Consider the following 21828-nt stretch of genomic DNA (forward strand, 5'->3'; position numbering starts at 1 on the left):
CCACCTGTTGAAGAATTTTCCACAGTTCATTGTGATCCACACAGTCAAAGGCTTTGGCATAGTCAATGAAGCAGAAATAGATGTTTTTCTGAAACTCTCTTGCTTTTTCCATGACCCAGTGGATATTGGCAATTTGATCTCTGGTTCCTCTGCCTTTTCTAAAACCAGCTTGAACATCTGGAAGTTCACAGTTCACGTATGGCTGAAGCCTGGCTGGGAGAATTTTGAGTATTATTTTACTAGTATGTATGATGAATGCAACTGTCCGGTAGTTTGAGCATTCTTTGGCATTGCCTTTCTTTGGGATTGGAATGAAAACTGACCCTTTCCAATTTGGCAAAATTCAAAAGTTTGATCACACTCATTTGGCAAAACTATAACGAGATGACCACATTGCACTTGAGGGAATATGAGCTGGTATAAACTCCATGATGGCAATATCCATCAGTATTACAAATTCACATGTCCTTTTACCTAGCAATTCCACTTTGTGGACTTTATCCAATCCTTCAGGCATAAATTTTCACATATATAACATGGCACATGTATACAAGGTAATTATTGAATAATTATTTGCAATAGAAAAAGACTGAAAACAACTAAAAAGTTTATCAGCTGGTTACAGGTAAATAAATTATGATATATTCTTAAAATGCACTTTCTATCCACTATACAAGTGGAAAAAAAGTAGATTTATGGAAAGATTTCCAAGATATATTAGTAACAAAACTAATATTAATAAACTATATTAATAAAAGGTACAGAATAGGGTGTATGACATGCTGCTTTTTGCATGAGAAAAAAATAGATTACAATGAAACATATGTATTGGTAAATCTGTATATTCATAAAGAAATTCTGGAAGTATACATAAAGAAACTAATAATGAGTCTTTATCCATGAATGTGGAGGGGCTGAGAATTAAGTGGATGGAAACATGTTTATATTGTTTTATTACACATGGAAGAATTACACTTAAAATGTGTCATGATTTATGTAACACATTCTATATATGCAACTGGAAGGTTTTCATTTTAGTTCAGTCCACAAAGGCTTAGTAAAAAATTGTTTTTAAGTAAAGGCTATTGGAAAAATAAATGGAAAGAATTTTAATTGCCTGTAATTTCTAAGTGAAATAAGTGATATTAATACAAAATACATTGTTCAATGTTTATTAACAAGAAATATGATATTCATTTTACTAACACATTTTTACTATTTGAAAAATAACTACATTATTTTTCAGAATCCAGCAGTTCTAAAAGAGAAAATAATTTTCTCTAGTTAAAAAAGACAAACAAAAACGTTTGAGCTCCCTCTGCTGGCGCTGTAGTAGCATATCAGAGTAAATTTTGGTTTTATTTAGAAACAAACTTGCACATGGTTAATGCCTTTAATTCATTTGCCAGTGTTTAAGAGTAACTCTAAACTGTGTTTTCCATAATTTTACCATTGTGAAGTTCTGCTAATATATCACTCATATCTTCAAAATAAAATCTTAAAATTTTATTCAGTATGTGCTTTTAATATTTCGGAACATGGTGCCATGTAAGTGGGTTGCACAGGCACAAATTTTCTACATACACCACAATATGTAAAGGACAATTTTAGTTTTTATTAAAAAGTGTTTTTAACTTAATTTTATTTATTTAAAAATTTTATTTTGTATTGAGGTTTAGCTGATTACCAAACAATGCCATGATAGTTTCAGGTGAACAGTGAAGGGACTCATCCATACATCTACATGAATCCATTCTTCCCCAAAATCCCCTCCCATCCAGGCTGCCACATGACACTGAGCAGAGTTCCCTGTGATATACAGTAGGACCTTGATGGTAACCTATTTTAAATATAGCAGTGTGTACATGTCCATCCCAAACTCCCTCTTTAGTTTTTAAATTTATTATAGCTTTACCATAAAACCTATGTGTTGGATTAGCATATTAATATTTTATGTATTTAAAATACCATATGCATATTTTGAAGTTAGAAGGAATATAAAATAAATGCATAGTTAAACGATTTACATGACAGTTCTGAATAACTGTAAATATTTTGTTGTCATGATAGCATAATCTATGACTGTGATGTGCTGTGTAAAATTACTAGCTACTTCTCTTGTCTTTTTATGATTTCTACGTTCCAGATCACTGATTAGCGCCTCAGTGGTGACCATCTTATTCTTCAATTTATCTACTAAATTATTTTTTTCTGCTTTATTTAAGGATGCTTTTAAAAAGCAGTTCAGGTTTTCAACTTTCTCTTTTATCAGTTGTATTTACTTTGTTCTGCTGATATTCCCCTTTCAAATTACTTCTTCTTACATAAGATGTTGTTTTTCTTGGTCTGTTCACGTGTTCAATTCTGATTGTTGAAATATTGGGAATTCCCCACATGGTGGAAGATAATGGTGTGCTGGAGTCAGCTGTTAGCAGCCTATGAAACCTGACTGCTAATTTTTCAAGAAGGTTGCAATCTAGTTGTTAAACACAGGTTTTATTAAAAACAAAATTATCTAAACTTAAAATTACATTAATTCTATTAAGAAGGCAAAAAAGTACTCCAAAAAGTATTCAAAACTCATATACTCCTAATTATTCTACTTCATTATTATTTGTGTGACTCAGATTATTTACATCTATTGTATCTGGATGGTGAAAATATTGTATGATGGTGTGTTACTGCAAATTTCTTTCCAGCTCTGCATTTAGTGATACCATGTCAGTAACTTGAAATTGGCTATGGTGGGAGCATTTGGAAATGGCAAGTACTCAGAGACTGGGCCTGATGTATTGTTTGGTGGATTGTCTAGATGTAAGAAAGTGATGCAGAAAATGTTAGATATAAGTACTTGGCAAAAATCAACAAAAACATTTTGTGAGAACCAATTTGTTGTGTGGAATTTATAACAAAGAGTATTGTATATTTTATTATTTGCAAATTCTGTGCTACACATCTTTTGTATCAGTACGACTTACATTTATACATACATATCTATACATTTTGTTTTCTAGAAAGGGAGATGTTAAACATTAATCAACTCATCACCAAAGTCTCTATCTGCAAAGGGAGTAAAGGCAGGTAGACAGCCAATTCTCTACTGAGGCTCCTGGAGAAATCACTGATGTAGTATTCACCCAGCCTTAAGGGTAGTGCCATGGCTTTAAAATACACCCACAGATTCTTTCTTACATCTTATTTCTACAGTGAAAGTCGCTCAGTCGTGTTCAACTCTTTGCGACCCCATAGACTATACAGTCCATGGAATTCTCCAGGCCAGAATACTGGAGTGGGTAGCTGTTCCCCTCTCCAGGGGATCTTCCCAATCCAGGGCTCGAACCCAGGTCTCCCTCATTGCAGGCAGATTCTTTACCAGCTGAGCCACTAGGGTGGGTGAATACTAATTCCTTCTCTCTTGAATGTGGGCTGTACTTGACTCTAATGTGTAAAATATGATGGAAGTGAAGGTATTAGACTTCCAAGGCTAATTCATAAAAGATGTAGTGTCCTTCTACTTGCTCTCTTGGCTTCCTTGCTTTGGGGGATGTCAGCTGCAATGTCATGAGGCTGCAAACATCCACATGAAGAGTGCCATGTGGTATGGAACTGAGGACTCCTGCCAACAGCTATTTTGGAAGAAGATTCTCTAGCCCCAGGCAAGGCTTCAAAGATTGTGGCCCCAGCAGTCATCTTTCCTGCAACTTCATGAGAGACCCTCATCAGAACCTCTCAGCTAAGCAGCTCTCATTGCTAAGAAGCTCATCATTGCTTCAACTCCCGGTAAGTCTTCCCCAAAGATAATTTCCACTGGTTTCGTTTGGGCTATTTGCCTACTTGTGTGTTTCATTTGTGATTTGAATTTGCCTTTTGGATATACAATTCCCAAATTAAGTTAACATCCATTTTCTGGAAAATCACTTGCAAACAAGGTCATTATTAAAGAAAAAGAATCAGAATTTGATTCCTGTTGAAGTGTTATGTGTGATGATGTGCCCTATTCTCTAGTTTATATTGGTAGTAAATCCCTCTTCCTTGGTGAAGAGATAGGCATAGGCTCAAGCTCAATCATTTAGCTTCTCTATCCTGATCATTTGTATCTTGAACAGAGATACCCGGAGTAGGTGCTTGCTATTGTGCCTTTGGGATGCATGAGCATTCTATAGAAAATGTCCATGAAGGAACATATATTGGCAGATCTGATTCTGAGAGATGTGCTGGTTCCTGTTGCCTAAGAGGCTTGCTGTTCAGCATTCGATAACATAAGTTAGCTTAATTTCATTCAAACATGAATTTCCTTTTACAAGTAAGTCAACTATGAATATTGGGTGAATGAATGATAGAATGAAAGTTAAAGCTATCATAAGAAAAATATGTGTTTTAGAAACTACAAGCCTCAGTTGTGTGTTGGCTGGGCTTTGTATCAGTTAGTGTTCACTATATAACTAACCACCTCAAATTAGTGGCTTAAAACCATTTATTATTTCTCATCATTCTGTGAGTCGTTGGGATGTTACAGTTGGGCTGACTGGGCAGAAGGTAAGTGGTTTAGTTTGATCTTTCTCACACATCTGGTGGTTGGCAGGCTGGATCTAGTTGGGACCTCTTCACATGGTGGCCTCAGGGTTCTCAGGGTTCAAAAGGATGTGCAACACTTTTCAAGTTGTTGACTTGTATCACATTTATCTCAGCATATTTACTTTAGTCTCATTTAGTCAAAGCAAATCACACAGGTAAGTCCAAAATCACTGTGGAAGGAAACGGTGAAAGTGCATGAATGTGGAAAGTGTGAACAAATTGTGGGGCCCATTACTATAGTAATTTATATATCATCACAATTACTATGTAGAAGTTCCCCTCTCCAAAGATAAATGACAACTTCATTTGTGTTATCTTATTATTTCCATTTTAGAAGTGAAAAAATTTAATGTGCAAAAAGTTTGAGTAATTTGCCCAAGATAAATCAAGGAATCAGGATTCAGACCCTGCTGGTCTAACTACACCTGAGGCTCTCATTGGCTACACGATCTACCATTGCCCCTGGTAGGGATAACCATAGGGCCAAAGGAACAGGTCTATCTTAGGTTAAGTTAACCAGTTAATAATCCACTCACATACTCTCTAGAAAAAAAAGTATAATAAATAATTTCCTTCATCTTCAGAATGTTCAGTCAGAGCTCACTAGATGCTGCCACCTTCTCCCTGACTCTATGAGGAAGTGAAATGCCATACCCCCAAATTCACAAAGATCATCACTTGTCCAGAGCGAGTGAAGATTTTTCTGTGCCTACAGCTCCTAATGAGGCTGCTGCTGCTGCTGTCACTTCAGTCGTGTCTGACTCTGTGCGACCCCATAGACGGCAGCCCACCAGGCTCCCCTGTCCCTGGGATTCTCCAGGCAAGAACATTAGAGTGGGTTGCCATTTCCTTCTCCAATGTGTGAAAGTGAAAAGTGAAAGTGAAGTCGCTCAGTCATGTCTGACTTGTAGCGACTCCATGGACTGCAGCCTACCAGGCTCCTCTGTCCATGGGATTTTCTAGGCAAGGGTACTGGAGTGGCTTGCCACTGCCTTCTCTGCCTAATGAGGCTACCAGTCATCAGTTAAGTAAGAAAATCACTAGGTTGGTAACAGAAGGGTCAACATAAACACATCTGCTAATTGTCTAATGAGCTCATGTCCCAGAAAACCTAAGGGGAGTTCTGATGCCCAAGGGGGATCATAATTTTATGCCTTTTTTTTTTTTTTTTCTTGCTATCCAAGCAGCAACTCTTTCCAACCCCATGGACTTCCCAGGCTCCTCTGTCCATGAAATTCTCCAGGCAAGAATACTGGAATAGGTTGCCATTCCCTTCTCTGGAGGATCTTCCTGACCCAGGAGTTGAACCTAGGTCTTCTGCATTGCAGGCAGATTCTTTACCATCTGCGCCACCAAGGAAACTAATAAATCCCAACGATGTATGCAGATAGGGGTGAATCTGATACAGAATGGATGTAGATGAAGTTCTAAGTCCCCCCATATTGGTCTCACCACTGCTCTTCCTTCTCCTGACTACTAGCTCTCCAAGACATTTACCTGCCTGCTGTGTTTGGAACATTCTGCACACTTACAAGCTAAAAGGACACAGATTCTTGAGGTTATATGGCAGAACAGACTCTAGAATCAGATATACTAGGTTGAAATCTTGACTCTACCACTTGCCCAAATTCCCTGAGTCCTCTGAGCCTCAGTTCTCTCATCTATACAGTTGGGACATGAACAGTACCTACTTTATGGATTGTGTAAAGAGCAAATGCATGTCAGCTCCCAGAACTCTATAAATAAAAGCTACTCTTCAGGAGTCTGGACTGATTGAAAGAGGTGACATAAGAATATCTCTAAGCAGCACTTTTCCCCTAAAAGTCTCTCTGCTTAACCCACTTCTGGACATTCTCTTCTGGTGTTGTCTGTAGCACGAGTACCTTTGATGATGACAAATCTCTTTCCTTTGGTGATGCATTATTACCAAAACAGTTATTCAGAGCCAACAGTGGCGTTGAGAATCACATCCTTTCAGTCAAGTGTGAGAGGCGACTGTGAAGTCCCTGTCTGGTCCCAATACACAAGTCTCTATCAGGTGCCACCACTCCCCATCCTATGCATTCAGAGTTCTTCAAATACCGTTCCCCAAGTGAGCAAAACATTTCCTGCCCCTGGGGCTTTGTACAGGCCCCTCCTCCAAATAAAATGGCACAACCTCATCTCTCTGACCCATTTGGAAATATCCTACTTATTTGCCTCACTGGCCCACACTCAACCCTTCTGTAAAACTTCTCCTCTGCCAATAAATGCACAATGGTACAGTGGTTAAGAACAAAGATGAGCCCAATGACAGGGCTCAAGAGAGGCAGCAGACAAAGTGGTGATGTGCATGGACCATGAAGCCAGGCTGCTTGGGTCTGAATTCTGTCTATACAATGTGGTCATGTGCTCTCTCACCCTGGATGAATTACTTTACATCCCCAGGTCTTGGTTTCCTTGACAGTTAAATAAGATAAAGAGCAGTGGTTATTTCAAAAGTCTACTTTGGAGATGGGATAAAGCACCTAGGACAGTGCCTACTAAATGTTTAATAAAGTCCTTGATGTATCATTTCTTAGGTAGGTGACCTTCAGTGGGTTATTTAATCTTTTTGCATCTCAATTTCCCGACTCTAAAACAAGCATAAGAAAAACAGCACCAATTTCACAGGGTTGCTGAGGATTAATAATAATGTATGTAACTTGCCTTGTACATAACTGTATATGGAGCTCTGCATATGGCAGAATTTCAACAAAATGGTAGTTTAAAAAAAGTTAGTCTTTTCTTCTGAACTCTGTAACAACTTACTCCTATCTCTATTATGACACATATCAGAACATATTGTAATAACCTAAACTGGGAACTTCTTGAGTACAGGATCTTTATCAATTTTTCTTCTGATAAAGGAAAAACCAGTTCAGCTGGCAACTAGGAGGTGAGGAGGGGAGGAAGTGAAAGTTGAAATAGAAACCACAACTTGCAAAACTGTATCATGAGTCACAAAATAGAAAAACTGCACAAAACCATGATAATCAAGACAAACTAAGTTCAGACTCTTAACAACACTTCATAGTGTTCTAAATAGGGCAATAGACAAACCAACCTAGCAGTTGTTGTTGTTCAGTTGCCCAGTTGTGTCCGACTCTTTGCAACCCCATAGGCTGCAGTATGCCAGGCCTCCCCATCCCTCACCATCTCCCAAAGTTTGCCCAAGTTCATGTCCATTGCATCAGTGATGCCATCCAGCCATCTCATCCTCTGATGCCCTCTTCTCCTTCTGCCCTCAATCTTTCCCAGAATCAGGGACTTATCCAATGAATTGGCTGTTCGCATTAAGTGACCAAAATACTGGAGGTTCAGCTTCAGCATCAGTCCTTCCAGCAAATATTTAGGGTTGATTTCCTTTACAGTTGACTGGTTTGATCTCCTTATTGTCCAAGGGACTCTCAGGAGTGTTCTCCAGCACCACAGTTCAAAGGCATCAATTCTTTGGTGTTCTGCCTTCTTTACGATCCAGCTCTCACAATTGTATGTGACCACTGGGAAGACCATAGCCTTATACAGACCTTTGTAGGCAGAGTAACGTCTCTGCTTTTCAACACAATGTTTAGGTTTGCCATAGTTTTCCTGCCAAGAAGCAACTGTCTTCTGATTTCATGACTGAAGTTACCATCCGCAGTGACTTTAGAGCCCAAGTAGAGGAAATCTGTCACTACTTCCATTTTTTACCCTTCTATTTGCCATAAGTAATGGGACCGGATGCCATGATCTTAGGATTTTTAGTTTTAAGCCAGTTCTTTCACTCTCCTCCTTTACCCTCATCAAGAGGCTCTTTAGTTCCTCTTCACTTTCTTCCATTAGAGTGGTATCATCTGCATATCTGAGGTTGTTGATGTTTCTCCAGCCTACCTTAATTCCAGATTGTAACTCATCCAGCCTGGCATTTCTCATGATGTGCTCAGCAAATAGGTTAAACAAACAGGGTGACAGTAGACAGCCCTGTCATACTGCTTTCTCAATCCTGAACCAATCAGTTGCTCCATACAGGGTTCTGACGGTTGCTCCTTGACCAGCATACAGGTTTCTCAGGAGACAGATAAGATAGTCTGGTATTCCCATCTCTTTAAGAACCTTCCACAGTTATGATCCACACAGTCAAAGGCTTAACATAGTTGATGAAACAGAGGTAGATGTTTTTCTGGAATTCCCTTCTCTATGAACCATCAAATGTTGGCAATTTGATCTCTGGTTCCTCTGCCTTTTCTAAACCCAGCTTGGATGTCTGGAAATTCTTGGTTCACGTAATGCTGAAGCCTAGCATGCAAGATTTTAAGCATGACCTTACCAGCATAGGAGATGAGAGCAATTGTCTTGGGAATTGGGATGAGGATTGACCTTTTCCAGTCTTGCAGCCACTGCTGGGTCTTCCAGATTTGCTGACATATTGAGTGCAAAAATTTGATAGCATCATCCTTTAGGGTTTTGAATAGCTCTACTGGAATTCCATTGCACCCACGAGCTCTATTGACAGCAGTGCTTCGTAAGGCCCACTTGACGTCACGCTCCAGAATGTCTGGCTCTGGGTGACTGCTCCCAACATCACAGTTACCAGGTTCATTAAGATCTTTTTTTGTATAGTTCTTCCATGTATTCTTTCCATCTCTTCTTGATTTCTTCTGCAATCTACTAGGTCTCTATCATTTCTGTCCTTTATTGTGCCTATCTTTGGGTTAAATGTTCCCTTGATATCTCCAATTTTCCTAAAGAGATCTCTAGTCTTTCCCTTTCTGTTGCCTTCCTCTATTTTTATGCGCTCTTCATTGAAGACTTTCTTGTCCCTCCTTGCTATTCTTTGGAACTCTGTGTTTAGCTGGATGTACCTTTCCCTTTCTCCCTTGCTTTTCGCTTCTCCTCTTTCTTCAGCTATTTGTAAAGCCTCCTCAGATAACCACTTTGCCTTCTTGCTTTTCTTTTTCTTTGGGATGGTTTTGTTCGCTGCCTTCTGTACAATATTATGAATCTCCATCTATAATTCTTCAGGTACACTGTTTACTAGATCTAATCCCTTGAATCTATTTGTCACCTCCACTGCATATTCATTGGGGATTTAAGTCATACCTGGCTGGCCTAGTTAGTGGTTTCCCCCACTTTCCTTAGGCTAAGCCTGAATTTTGCTATGAGAAGCTGATGATCTGAGCAGTAACCACACAAAGTCATGTCTTCTGAAGATTAGACAACTGACTGTTCCAACAACTTCCTAGTTTATAAATTCTGACCCATCTCTGCCAAGGCCATCCAACGACTAACTCTAGTTCTGCAAACTCTACAGGTATCTTTCCTAACTTCCACCTTTTAAAATGTTGTACCCTTCATTACGTGTATACCTCCTTGCAGCACCAAGCTAATAAACCTTTGATTGAAAAAAAAAAAAGTACTACCTATTATATGTTGGATACTAAGAATAAAACTTAGAATGGAAAAAGCTTTTGCCTTCAAGTACTACAAGGAGATCCAACCAGTCCATTCTAAAGGAGATCAATCCTGGGTGTTCATTGGAAGGATTGATGCTAAAGCTGAAACTGCAATACTTTGGCCACCTCATGCGACGAGTTGACTCACTGGAAAAGACTCTGATGCTGGGAAAGGTTGGGGGCGGGAGGAGAAGGGGACGACAGAGAATGAGATGGCTGGATGGCATCACCGACTCTGTGGACATGAGTTTGAGTGAACTCCGGGAGTTGGTGATGGACGGGGAGGCCTGGCGTGCTGTGATTCATGGGGTTGCGGAGAGTCGGACACGACTGAGCGACTGAACTGAACTGAACCTAAACTTTTAATGTGGTAGGTAGACAAATATTAATATTCCAGGGTGATTAAAAATTATAATCAGATAAGCACTGTGAACACTTCGCCCAGTTGGAGGAGTCTTCCTGGAGGAAGTGATTTTTAGGATAAATCCTGAAGGTTGATTAGGAGTTAGGTAAAGCATAGGGTTGGGCAGAGTAAATGTTCTAAACAGCAGGGACTCCCTGTACAAGAATCAGAATAAAGGACAGCATTCTTAGAATCGACTAAAGGAGAGCTAGGGATAGATTAAGGATTTTATAGGTCCTGTGCCTCAAAAATACTGCAATGTTCTTCCATGTAAAATTCAGGACTTCCCTAGCAGTCCAGTGGTTAAGAGTTCCCCTGCCAATGCAGGGAACACCGGTTCAATCCCTGGTCTGGGAAGATTCCACATTCCACAGGGCAACTAAGCCTGTTCACCACAACTACCGAACCAGTAGTTGTGCTACTGAAGCCCGAGCGCCTAGAGCCCAGGCTCTGTAACTACAGAAGCCCCCACAGTGAGAAGCCCGTGCACCGTAGCTAGAGAGTAGCTCCACTTGCCGCAACCAGAGAAAGCCTGAGCACAGCCACGAAGCCCCAGTACAGCCAAATATAAATACATAAATAATAAAATTTTTAAAAAGTTAATGCTAACTATAAAATACATGTAGGAATGTAGGAAAGTCCTGATTTTTCTCATCATGTATAGCTTAATACTTGAAAAGAAATTTTGAATTCTCTGAAATATATTAATATGTTCCTGTTCCTGTTTGGGTATTCAGCACATGCCAGTTTGTCTATTGCATAACGCACTACTACTTCTTTGAGAACTACGAATACTTTAGTGTGGCAGCGCTGTAGAGTGTAAAGCACACTGGAGAGTGTAAAGAAGTGAGAGATAAAGCTGGAGAGCCAGGCGGGCACCAGTTAATGAAAGGTCTAGCAAAAGGTGTGGTTAAAGACATGGTCTTTGTTGCCTACTGACCTGGGTTCAATCTCTGCCATGCCTCGGCCCTCAAAGCCTTAATTACCTCAGCTGTACAATGGAGATGCTAAACTATGATGATTAACACAAAAAAGTACATAGCTTAGGGTTTAATATCAGTTCAGTTCAGTTCAGTCGCTCAGTCGTGTCCGACTCTCCGCGACCCCATGAATCACAGCACGCCAGGCCTCCCTGTCCATCACCAATCATAAAACACACTTAATTTCTGTTAGATATCACTGTTAATACATTTGTTCTTCATCCTGAGAAATCGGAAGGCACTAAAGGGCTGTAAGTAGTGATGTGATTAGAATGGGCTTCTATGGATTGCTTTGGCTGCGGGGTATAGTCTTGGTTGCATGACAGTGAGTAGATTCTAAGTGTTCTTAAGAGGAAGATTCAGTATATATTACTGACTGCACGAAGGTTGATGATATATATGCTATATGTTGCGTATACACATGTATTACATATTCATACACACACACCTCTCCTACACAAACTGCCACAGATGATGACAAGTGTAGAAAAATCTGTTTCCAGCAGAATCAAATATGTAACACTACTAAAATAATCTGTCAGTGAATTGATGCGATGTCAGTCTGTCAAAATAACTTAAATGGGGTAAGGAGAAAGGATGGAGTATCAGTGAAATGACTGACGAGGAGCTGATTATCACTGAAACGGATGATGGGAAAGATTATACTTTTTTTCTGCTTTTGTACATATCAACATTTTTCCATAACAAAAAACATTAAAAAATACATTAAGGCAGGCAGAAAGATCCCTGGAGGGCCTTGTGGACTGGCTAGAGTACATGTACCATGAAGTTCTCTAACTTGCCTGCCTTAGTTACATCTGTATCTCTAGGGACTAGGGCAATTCATAGTCACATAGTAGGCTCTCAGTATGCATTCATTGAAGAAATGAACACTGGCGAACAAAAACCATAGCTTGAGTGAGTCTGACAGCTTACACTGAGAGCAAAGATACCCGGGGTTCCTTTCATCTTTTGTGCTACATAGGATATCCCATTAGCTATTGTAAGGAAAAAGACCTCAAGAAAACCACCCCAAGAGAAAGCAAAGCAGATTCACAAACTTCACTTTGGTATTCCATGAGAAGTAGGTATTTACATGCTTATATCCATATGATCCCTAGAAATCTTCTGCAGGACTGTGTCATATCATTTTATTCCACTGCTTTTTTTAAAAAACAAACAAACAAACAAAAAAACCCCAACATTCACTGTGGAGATGTCTTTGTCCTTCAAGCTAAGAATCAGAAGAAAACTCTATGTACCCTGTCTTCCCCTTGTCTCTCTTATACTATGGCTAATAGAAGAGAGGGGAGAAATAAAGTCTTCTGAAGAAGGTTCGCCTCTACATTTTGTTCTCATTTCCTTAGAAGTCTTAGGACAAAACTGTCTCTTACAAAAGGAACCATGCAGAACCTTATTTAGGGCTTTTGAAATTCAAGCCCACTCTTATTGGGGGCTGGAACCTGAGCAGAGGGAAACGACTAATAACACTGAAACAACAGCCCTCAGGTACAATTAAATGCCCACAAGAGGCACCCTCCAAAGTTTGAAAGTTGCACTGTCCAGTACCAAAGTCACTAGTGATGTGTGGCTATTGAGCATGTGTGATGCAGCTTGTCTGAACTGAGATGTGATATAGGTGTAAAAATATACATTGGATTTCAAAGACTTAGTAACAACAACAAAGTAAAATATCTCAACCATTTTTATATTAATTGCACAATAAAATGATAATACTATGGATATGCTGACAAAGTATATTATTAAAATTTCACTTTTTTTTTTTTACTTTTGAAAATGAGGCCACTACAAAAATTATGTATGTGGCTCACATATTTTTATTGGACAGTATTTTTGTTTTTTTTTTCAGTCTAAGGATTTTGTTTCCCCTTGTGCTGCTGTGTTGTGCTTAGTCAATCAGTTGTGTCTGACTCTTTTTGACCACATGGACTATAGCCCATCAGGTTCCTCTATCTGATGGGATTCTCCAGGCAAGAATACTGGAGTGTGTGGCCATGCCCTCCTCCAGGGGATCTTCCCAACTCAGGGATCAAACCTGGGTCTCCCGTATTGCACATGGATTCTTTACCATCTGAAAAACCAGGGAAGCCCAAGAATAGTGGAGGGGTAACCTATCCCTTCTCCAGGGGATCTTCCCAACCCAGGAATTGAACCGGGGTCTCCTGCATTGTAGTCCACCTACAATGGCGCTACCAGGGAACGCTACCTTTTTCTCTCCTTACATAGAATAAAATAAAAAATTTCAGTACACTCATAGCACGACTCCTAGTTCTCTTATTCTGTACTGTTTTGGGTCCCTTTCACAAAAGTACTGCTCTATAGAGTCATTATAAGTGATTATAAGTATAAATGGAGTCCACTGAAGAACTGGAGATTGTCTCACAAACTGTTTTACTAGAAGTGCTCTGAACTTATTAAGGGAAATGATAGAATGTCCTCTAATCCCAGTTCACACTGTTAGCAACTGCTGAAGTGTTTTCTCTCAAATTACCTAAGGATATACCTCACCACAGCAAGCATTATTTTTCTTTCCAAGTTATCAGTGTCTAAAGATGATAAAACTGTATTCCCTTTATTAACATGCTCTTGATCACTTAGACAGAAATAAAAATCCTGCTAATACTATGTTAAAAGTGATTTGCCTCCCTTCTGCTTTTACTGAAAAAGTCCCAAATTAAGCTTTCTTTTAAAAGAAGTATGCATGTGTGTGTTTGTTCGTGTGTTCAATTCATCCTGTCATATCGAAGAAATTTCAATGACTGTGCATCAGATTTTAAATAAAATCTAGTACAAAAATCTTAACATGGCCCTTGTTTACCTAATTTGACCCACACACCATGTTTCTCCCTAACTTGATACCCTCCCACTTCTCTGTCTTCCTTTCAGATCCAGCTCATCCTTACTTCAGGAACATCCCACAAGCTATTATGTCTGCCTTGAATGTTCCTGTCTCTATTTTGTTTCACATGGCTAGCTTCTACTCATTATTCCCTTTCTTAACCATTTAAACACTATATCCTAAGAGAAGCTATGCTTGAGTCTTTCTAGTCTAAACGTTATAATGATTCATATTTGTTTTCTTTCATAATACCTAAATCGTTTGTATTAAAGCTTAAAATTTAATTATAAACATTAACATTTTTTTCCTGTATGACTTTCCATTAAATATCTCCCTTTTGAAGTTTGGCTATAAGCTTCATGAGCAGATACCACACCTGTTTGTTCATCACTGTATTGTCAGTAAAGAGTAGTACTATGTCTGAAACTGAGCAGACCTTCAGTAAACATTTGTTGAGTGATGAATTGGAAAGACTCAATAGAGTACAAGAGTGGAAATGGGAGATAAGGAAGCAACTGATCAAATAGAGTACTAAAGAGGCCATAGAGGCTAAAGTGTGTGTGCAGTAAAAAATAAAATGATAGGGGCTAAATCAGTGATGACCACAGGAAGAAAAAGGTTTGTTAGAATGTAAAAGATCTGTCCTGGGAGAGATCGTATTAAATTAAGGTGGCTAGGGATGGGTTCAAAGAAGTTATTGGGCCAGAAGGGATGGTTGGATTTTAAAATAATTTATAAAAGTAGAATGAACTGGATGATTTGTGTCATAGGTTAGGTTCTCTGGAAAGTAGATGTTGAGACAGAGGTAGAAGTACAAAAGGTTTACTGGAGAATAGCATTTGTGAAAGAGAAAGGGAGGAAGTTGTATTGGGCAGGGAGGGGTCATCCAACTGCCAGGCAGGACTGACAAAGCCACTGGCATCCTAATGTTGAGCATGTCCTTATCCTACACCTGTCTTTAGCTGAGGATAGGCATGGGAGAGAGGGGCAGTCCTGAGAATAGTGTAACTTCAGCTTGACAGCTGAGGTGAATCCAGAAGAAACTAACTAAAGAATGTCAGCTAACTACATGCCTTGCAGTTGGGTAGTGAGTCCATTCTCAAAGGCAGATCTGAGCAATGTACCTCCGTGGCTGCCTCATACAGAATGCCAACCCAAATTACTCAATAAATTCAATGAAGGATTTTTTTCTTTTTTGCTAAGCTCAATAATCTTGCTCTAAGAAGTATTTGGAAGACCAGACCAAGAGTTCATGTTTAGCTAAGTCAAATTTGAAAGAGAAGTGCAAAGGGGAAGGGTTTTCCCTGTTACATAGTAAGGTAGTCTATAAAGACAACATGGAACTGGCACAGTCATGGACAAACAGACCAACTGAAGAAGCGGTCAGAACCAGAGTCATACATAAATGGAAATATGTATATATGATAAAGGTGGCATCAAAAATTGATGGGGAAGGGAGAGACTGTTGAGTACAATCATAGACAAAAATTGGCTTGCTGTTTGAAGAAAAAATAGGCTAGATCCTCACAGTACATCAAATAAAGAAATGTATTCCAGACAGAATAAACACCTAAATATGATTCTCTGGAAAAAGTAATGAATATAAAATAAATAGAAGAAAAAAATACAGAAAATCTTTGTGATGGTGAAACACAGGCTAAGTTTTTAAGCAAAACTCCCGAAGCACCGCTGATAATACGACTGTCTCCATCAGCCAGGAGAGAGAACTAGATGAACCTAAGGAGGAGTTAAGTATACTGCAGAGAGTATTCCTAGGATCAGGCAGTTAAGTAAATTATAAGGAGATGCAGGTCTACCAGGAGATGTATCATTATGACCTATCTATCGAAAATATTTCCTTCCTATATTCTTCAACAGTTTTGGGTTCCAGACACTATGCTAAGTGCAGAAAGAACAGAGAGGAATGAACTTGAGTCCCAGTCCTAGATTATGAGTCCTCTTAAAAAACTCATAATCTAATCAGGCAGACAGAAGAAAAACTGTCTATTTTTTAAACTGTTTTAACTCCTATTCTACAGGACTTCTCTGTAGCTCAAACGGTAAAGAACCTGCCTGCAATGCAGGAGACCAGGGCTTGATCTCTGGGTCGGGAAGATCCTCTGGAGAAGGGAACGGCAATCCACTCCAGTAACTTTGCCCGGACAATCCCATGGACAAAGAAACCTGGCAGGCTATAGTCCTTGGGGTCACAAAGAGTCGGATATGACTGAGCGACTCACACACACACACGCACACACACTACAGGTAAGAACCAAAAGGCAACATTTGCCTCGGCTATCTGGTATTTCAGCAGTGAGGAAAGTCATTCCAAGCAAAAGGAACAGCACTAACAAAGTCACAGGGCTTCGAAGGAACACGGTGTGCTGGAAAATGTTAAGTAGGTAACCTAATACTGGAAGTGTTGTTATTGAAGAGAGAAAGTAGTCTATGGCGGTTGTTTTAGTCTTCGCAGTTGCAATGATTATTACATTAGCTAATTATGAATTAGCTAATTTGAAGACAAAGCCAAAGATGAAGCACTGCACTGATGAGGGATAAACAATGGTTAAGAAAGAGAATCATTCTGGGAAGCTCTGATGACTCATTGTGGAGCGGTAATAAGCACTGTAAGTTACTGCAACAAGTACTGTAACTGCTCAGAGAGTGCTGTCAGTTACACTGTTCAGGAAAGGTCTCATGGAAGTAGCAAGGCTGTGACTTGATTATCTAACACATTGAGAACTGACTGTATGTATCAAGGGCTGGGCATGGAATAGGAGATTCAAAATCCAGTCTACTAATGAACAGATAATCGGATAATTGCAAAAATAAAGCAATGACTGTTACAATAGACACAAGTTCAGGCTGATGTGATAAAGCCTACGAGGGACTCCTGCTTTAGAGCAAGGAGGTCAAGGATCGTTTTCTAAAGCTGATGCCTACTGTATGCCCTGAATTTTGATGGATGAGTAGGGTTCAAGTGCAAGGGAGGGAAACATTCTGCAATGGATCAGTTTAGTGAAAGAACACACCTTTTTTCAAGGAACATGAAATAGTTGGATGGCTGGAGCAAAGACTGAAAATCGGTGAAAGAAGTTTCTAAGGCATATAGGAAGGGTTTGACTATAAGAGGTCTTTTACAGATATTTAAGAATTTTAGATTTTTATCCTGAAGACAATGTGGAAGTTGAGACAGATTTTAAGCAGGGAAGTGACATGATTAAATCCACATTTTACAAAGATTGCTATTAAAGGTAATGGTGATGAAGGCATTGACGATGAACTGATATGAGGGCAGCTAAGAGCAGAGAAATTAAAAGGCTGTTACTATTGTTTAGGAAAAATAAGAGAAGGTTCAAAAATAATAGCAGCAGTGATAATCGAAAGAGAAGGGTGGGCAAGGTTTGGGTAGCCAGAGAAAGAAGTTAAGTGGAAGCATTCCCTGAACAGTGAATAACTGTTTAGGGGAGGGAAGGGTGAGCAAATCAGTTTACCAGGAGTATATACCATTTAACAGAAGACTCAACAGTTAGTGATAAGGTTGAAAACACTGGTGGAGTCAGCCTGTGGCAAGGCTACTAAACAACAGACTAAACAATTAGGATTTTACATTTTCCCTAGCAATATTAAATTTATAAATCATTTTTTATTGTGGCAAATATAAAAATAATTATCATTTTAACCATTTTAAGTGTAGAGTTCAAATTCAAGAGGAACTAAAGAGCTTCTTGATAAAAGTGAAAGAGGAGAGTGTAGAAGCTGGCTTAAAACTCAACATTCACAAAACGAAGACCATGGCATCTGGTCCTACCACTCCATGGCAAATAGATGGGGAAACAATGGAAACAGTAAGAGACTTTACTTTCTTGGGCTCCAAAATCACTGCAGATGGTGACTGCAGCCATGAAACTAAAAGACGCTTGCCCCTTGGAAGAAATGCTATGACCAACCTAGATAGCATATTAAAAGGAGAGAGATTCCTTTGCCAGCAAAGGTCCATCTAGTCAAAGCTATGGTTTTTCCAGTAGTAATGAATGGAGCGAGAGTTGGACCATAAAGAATACTCAGTACTGAAGAATTGATGCTTTCTAATTGTGGTGTTGGAGAAGACTCTTGAAAGTCCCTTGGACTGCAAGGATATCAAACCACTCAATCTTAAAGGAAATCAGTCCTGAATATTCATTGGAAGGACTGATGCTGAAGCTGAAACTGCAATACTGTGGCCATCTGATGCGAAGAACTGACTCATTTGAAAAGACCCTGCCGCTTGAAGGTGGGAGAAAGGGATGACAGAGGATGAGATGGTTGGATAGCATCACTAACTTGATGGACATGAGTTTGAGCTGGCTCTGGGAGTTGGTGATGGACAGGGAAGCCTGGCATGCTGCAGTCCATGGGGTCCCAAAGAGTCAGACATGACTGAGAGACATAACTGAACTCACAATTCACACTGTTGTGTGACCATCAGCACCACCTATCTCTAGAACCTTTTCACCATTCCAAACGTAAATTCTTTACTCATTAAAAAATAATTTCACATTCTCCTCTGTTCCTCTTGCTCCTGGCAACTAACATTCTATTTTTCTGTCTCTAGGGGTTTGGCTACTCTAGGTACTTCATGTAAGTGGAAACACACAATAATTGCCCCTTTGCGTTCATCGTGCTTCATCTGGCTAAATCACTTTAATCAACACTCTGGTTAATCAAAAGCTGGCTTCTAATTTGCAAAATACTTTTTATGCTGTATTTTACAAATGTTTTGATTTTCTTACTTAATCAAATATTTTCCACTTATTGCTTAAGGAACACTTTAGACAATTACAAACTCAAAGTTCTTAACAATTTAGTCTACCCTTGTGTCTGCCATAAAAAGCTTTTTACTGGTCTACTTTAAATGTCTTTATATTGTGAATTATTTTTAACTCATTATAGTTTACCGGCAGCAGACATTTTGTAAAATTCCACCTAGTACCTTAATGGAAGTAAATAACAGCGAATAGAACAACTGAGGCAGGAATCAAATTTATCTGACCACCCAGGAGAAATGAAGTTAATTTATTTAGGATGCTGACAGAAAGGCTCTCTCTTTTGATATTATGTCATTTCCCTATCTGGGGTTGAATCAGTTCTAAATGGAGAGAATGAAAAACACAACACTTCCCTTATTTCTAGCTAGGGGTTAAGTCTGAAAATTTTGGATAATAACAAACTACTTGAGAACTAAGAGGGGGAGGAATCTCTAGGTCATTAGTATATCAATAGTGTTTTGCCCATAAATCGAGTAATTTTGGACAAGACTTAACTAAGCCTCCGGAGGTCTCAGTGCGTTAGAAGAGACCATCCCGTTCTTCCCAGTCTTGTCCACAGCACAGCATATCCAGAATATAGTACTGCAGAACCCTGGGAAAAAACGGAGGAGGCAGCACAGCGCAGCACACCTGTAACCCCCTGATCGCCTGTGTCCAGACACATCCGAGCGGATGTTCTCTAGAAAGCGCTCCAGTAGTAGCGTCGTTCCAGCCGATGGGCCACGCCGTCTGGTACAGAGTTCGAGCTGCTGAAGTTCCTGCTGATTCTGAAGCCAGCGGCCTTTCCCTCCTAGTGAAAAAAGAAAGTCTTTAGGAAGACCAAAGCGTGGAAAAGCACAAGGCCCACAAGCCAAGCAAATAAGCAAGACTAACCACACTTGCCCAGCGTGCGCTCCAAAAAAAAAAAAAACCAGAAAACTTACGTCTCTTCCCAGCAGGCTCCGGGAGTCACCGCGAGATTTCATCAATTCTCGCGAGATTTACCGGCAGCCATCTTCTTGGGGGTGCTGGGAGCCGGGAAGACCCCCCGAATCGTTCCCATTCAGCTGCCCTTCGTTTTCGCTTTCTTCACTTTTTCCTCTTCTGCGTTGCCAGCAAGCACCTGGTTTCAGGGCTGAGGGCAAGCCCGTGTTAGGCGCGTGTCGCGCTCTGGTCCAGGAAGATTCGCTGTGGTGGAGGGAAGGGGGAGGGCCCGGGCAAACCGTTGCTGCCTCAGCCGGGGCCGGGGTCCGGGGAGGGGTAGCTCTTGGCACCCCGTGGACTCGCGGCCTACGGCGGTCCCCGCGGAGCTCCTCGCCGACCCGGGCTCGCGGGAACCTGCCACCGGCGCCTCCCACCGCGGCCCACGCGGGCGGCGCGCGGAGTAGGGGGCGGGGGCAGCGGCGGCTGTAGCGGCCGCGACCTGGGCGGGCGGAGGAGTGTGACGGGCCTCGGGGCCGCTGTGGATGGTTTCTAAAATGATCATTGAAAACTTCGAGGCACTCAAGTCCTGGCTCAGCAAGACTCTCGAGCCCATGTGAGTATTCGGGAGCTGTTTTACTTGCAGGGATGGAAGGGGGAGATAGGTGGACTCCCAGTTGCCTCAAGTGCCTGCCGTGGAGGCCGAAGCGGTGAGCTGAGGTCCCGGGCTCTGTGTTTTCTCCTCCGCCACCTTCGTTCGCAGGTTCACAATACGCCTGGGAGCCTGAGCTGATGTTTACCTCATCGCTGAGTTGCTTTTTAAACCGATGGCTCTTCTCTTGTTTTCCCGTTATTTGTAGACCGACCCCAGCCTAAACACACAACTCGTTATTTGCCGAGGGCCCTCAGGTCGGTTTCTTTTGGCGAACTCGAGCATGATCTCCTATTCACTAGACTGTTTTACTTCGCTTTTTTAAAAAATGAAGTGAACAGCCCTTTTTAGGGATTTAGAACAGTTCTCGCCCAGCCCACTCACGTTTTACCTAAATACCGTCTGTGAAAGAAAGGCCGTGTCTACCATGTGCTGTCTGGCTCTTAACTGATTGAAAATGTAACAGGTGCTAAGGTGCCCAGTAAAATTCCCCTTTCTCATCTCTGCACGTTTGTTCGCTTGGGGGAAGAAAATGCAGTCTAACCATATGGACTGTTTGGCAGTTTTAAGTAGAATCCTATAGGTGCACTCTGTGTGTGTGTGTGTGTTGGGGAGGGGGGTTCGAAGTGCTGAAATGTCTTAGATTGGAAAAATTGAGTTTTAAGGATTTATCTTTTAATACATAAAAAGTATATCATGGCCCAAGTGTTTTGATCAAAATTGGTTGATTTACAGTAAACAATTTAAAATGCAACGTGGAATATACACTTATTTAATAGATTTATTAAACACCTTCTATGTACTGTGGGAGGCATTGGGGCTAGAGTTTTTAAATTCCAAAATCCACAAGGCATAATAGAAAAGTAAATAAGCTAACTTCAGGTAGTAAAGAGTCGTGACAGTAATACTAGAAGATTATGTAAAATAGTGATAACAAGGCCTCTCAGAGGAGGTGACAGTGGAGCAACACCTGAGGAGAAGGAACTGCGTGAAAGTCTGGAAAGAGAATGTACCTTCCAGAAGTAATGACAAGTGCAAAGGCCCTGTAGCGGAAATGATCATGATTCGATGGGGAAGAGAAAGGCTGTTGTGGCTGCAGGGAATCTTGTGAAGGGGGAACAAAAGGAAAGTTGTGAAGGGGCCAAATCATGTGGGATCTTCTAGGCTATAGTCAGGAGCTAAGATTTTACTTAAAAT

At 40.4% G+C, this 21828-nt stretch overlaps 1 protein-coding gene and 1 long non-coding RNA gene across 18 annotated transcripts in view; one reads left to right on the top strand and one right to left on the bottom strand.

The window, feature by feature from the left end:
• Positions 1–776: 776 nt before the first annotated feature.
• LOC129556440 (uncharacterized) lies at positions 777–20139 on the bottom strand. Its single transcript, XR_008686005.2, has 3 exons — positions 20003–20139; positions 5230–19869; positions 777–4745 (listed from the first exon to the last, which is right to left on the bottom strand). It is a non-coding gene; the product is annotated as an uncharacterized LOC129556440 (long non-coding RNA).
• The window catches only part of RBM26 (RNA binding motif protein 26), an 87892-nt gene continuing 86149 nt past the window's right edge, over positions 20086–21828 (top strand). For 7 of the 17 annotated variants that reach the window (XM_088842656.1, XM_055426529.2, XM_088842657.1 and 4 more), the window contains exon 1: positions 20087–20595. In XM_088842656.1, the coding sequence (XP_088698782.1) occupies positions 20525–20595 (71 nt within the window). In that variant the 5' untranslated portion in view covers positions 20087–20524. Of the gene's footprint in view, positions 20596–21828 lie in introns of all 17 variants that reach the window. The other 10 variants (XM_088842660.1, XM_088842662.1, XM_088842658.1 and 7 more) reach the window with 4 other exon arrangements.

Source organism: Moschus berezovskii, chromosome 13 (assembly GCF_049115385.1).
Source record: "Moschus berezovskii isolate FMDL1 chromosome 13, NW_MosBer_1.0, whole genome shotgun sequence".
In the NCBI taxonomy this organism is placed as follows: domain Eukaryota; kingdom Metazoa; phylum Chordata; class Mammalia; order Artiodactyla; family Moschidae; genus Moschus; species Moschus berezovskii.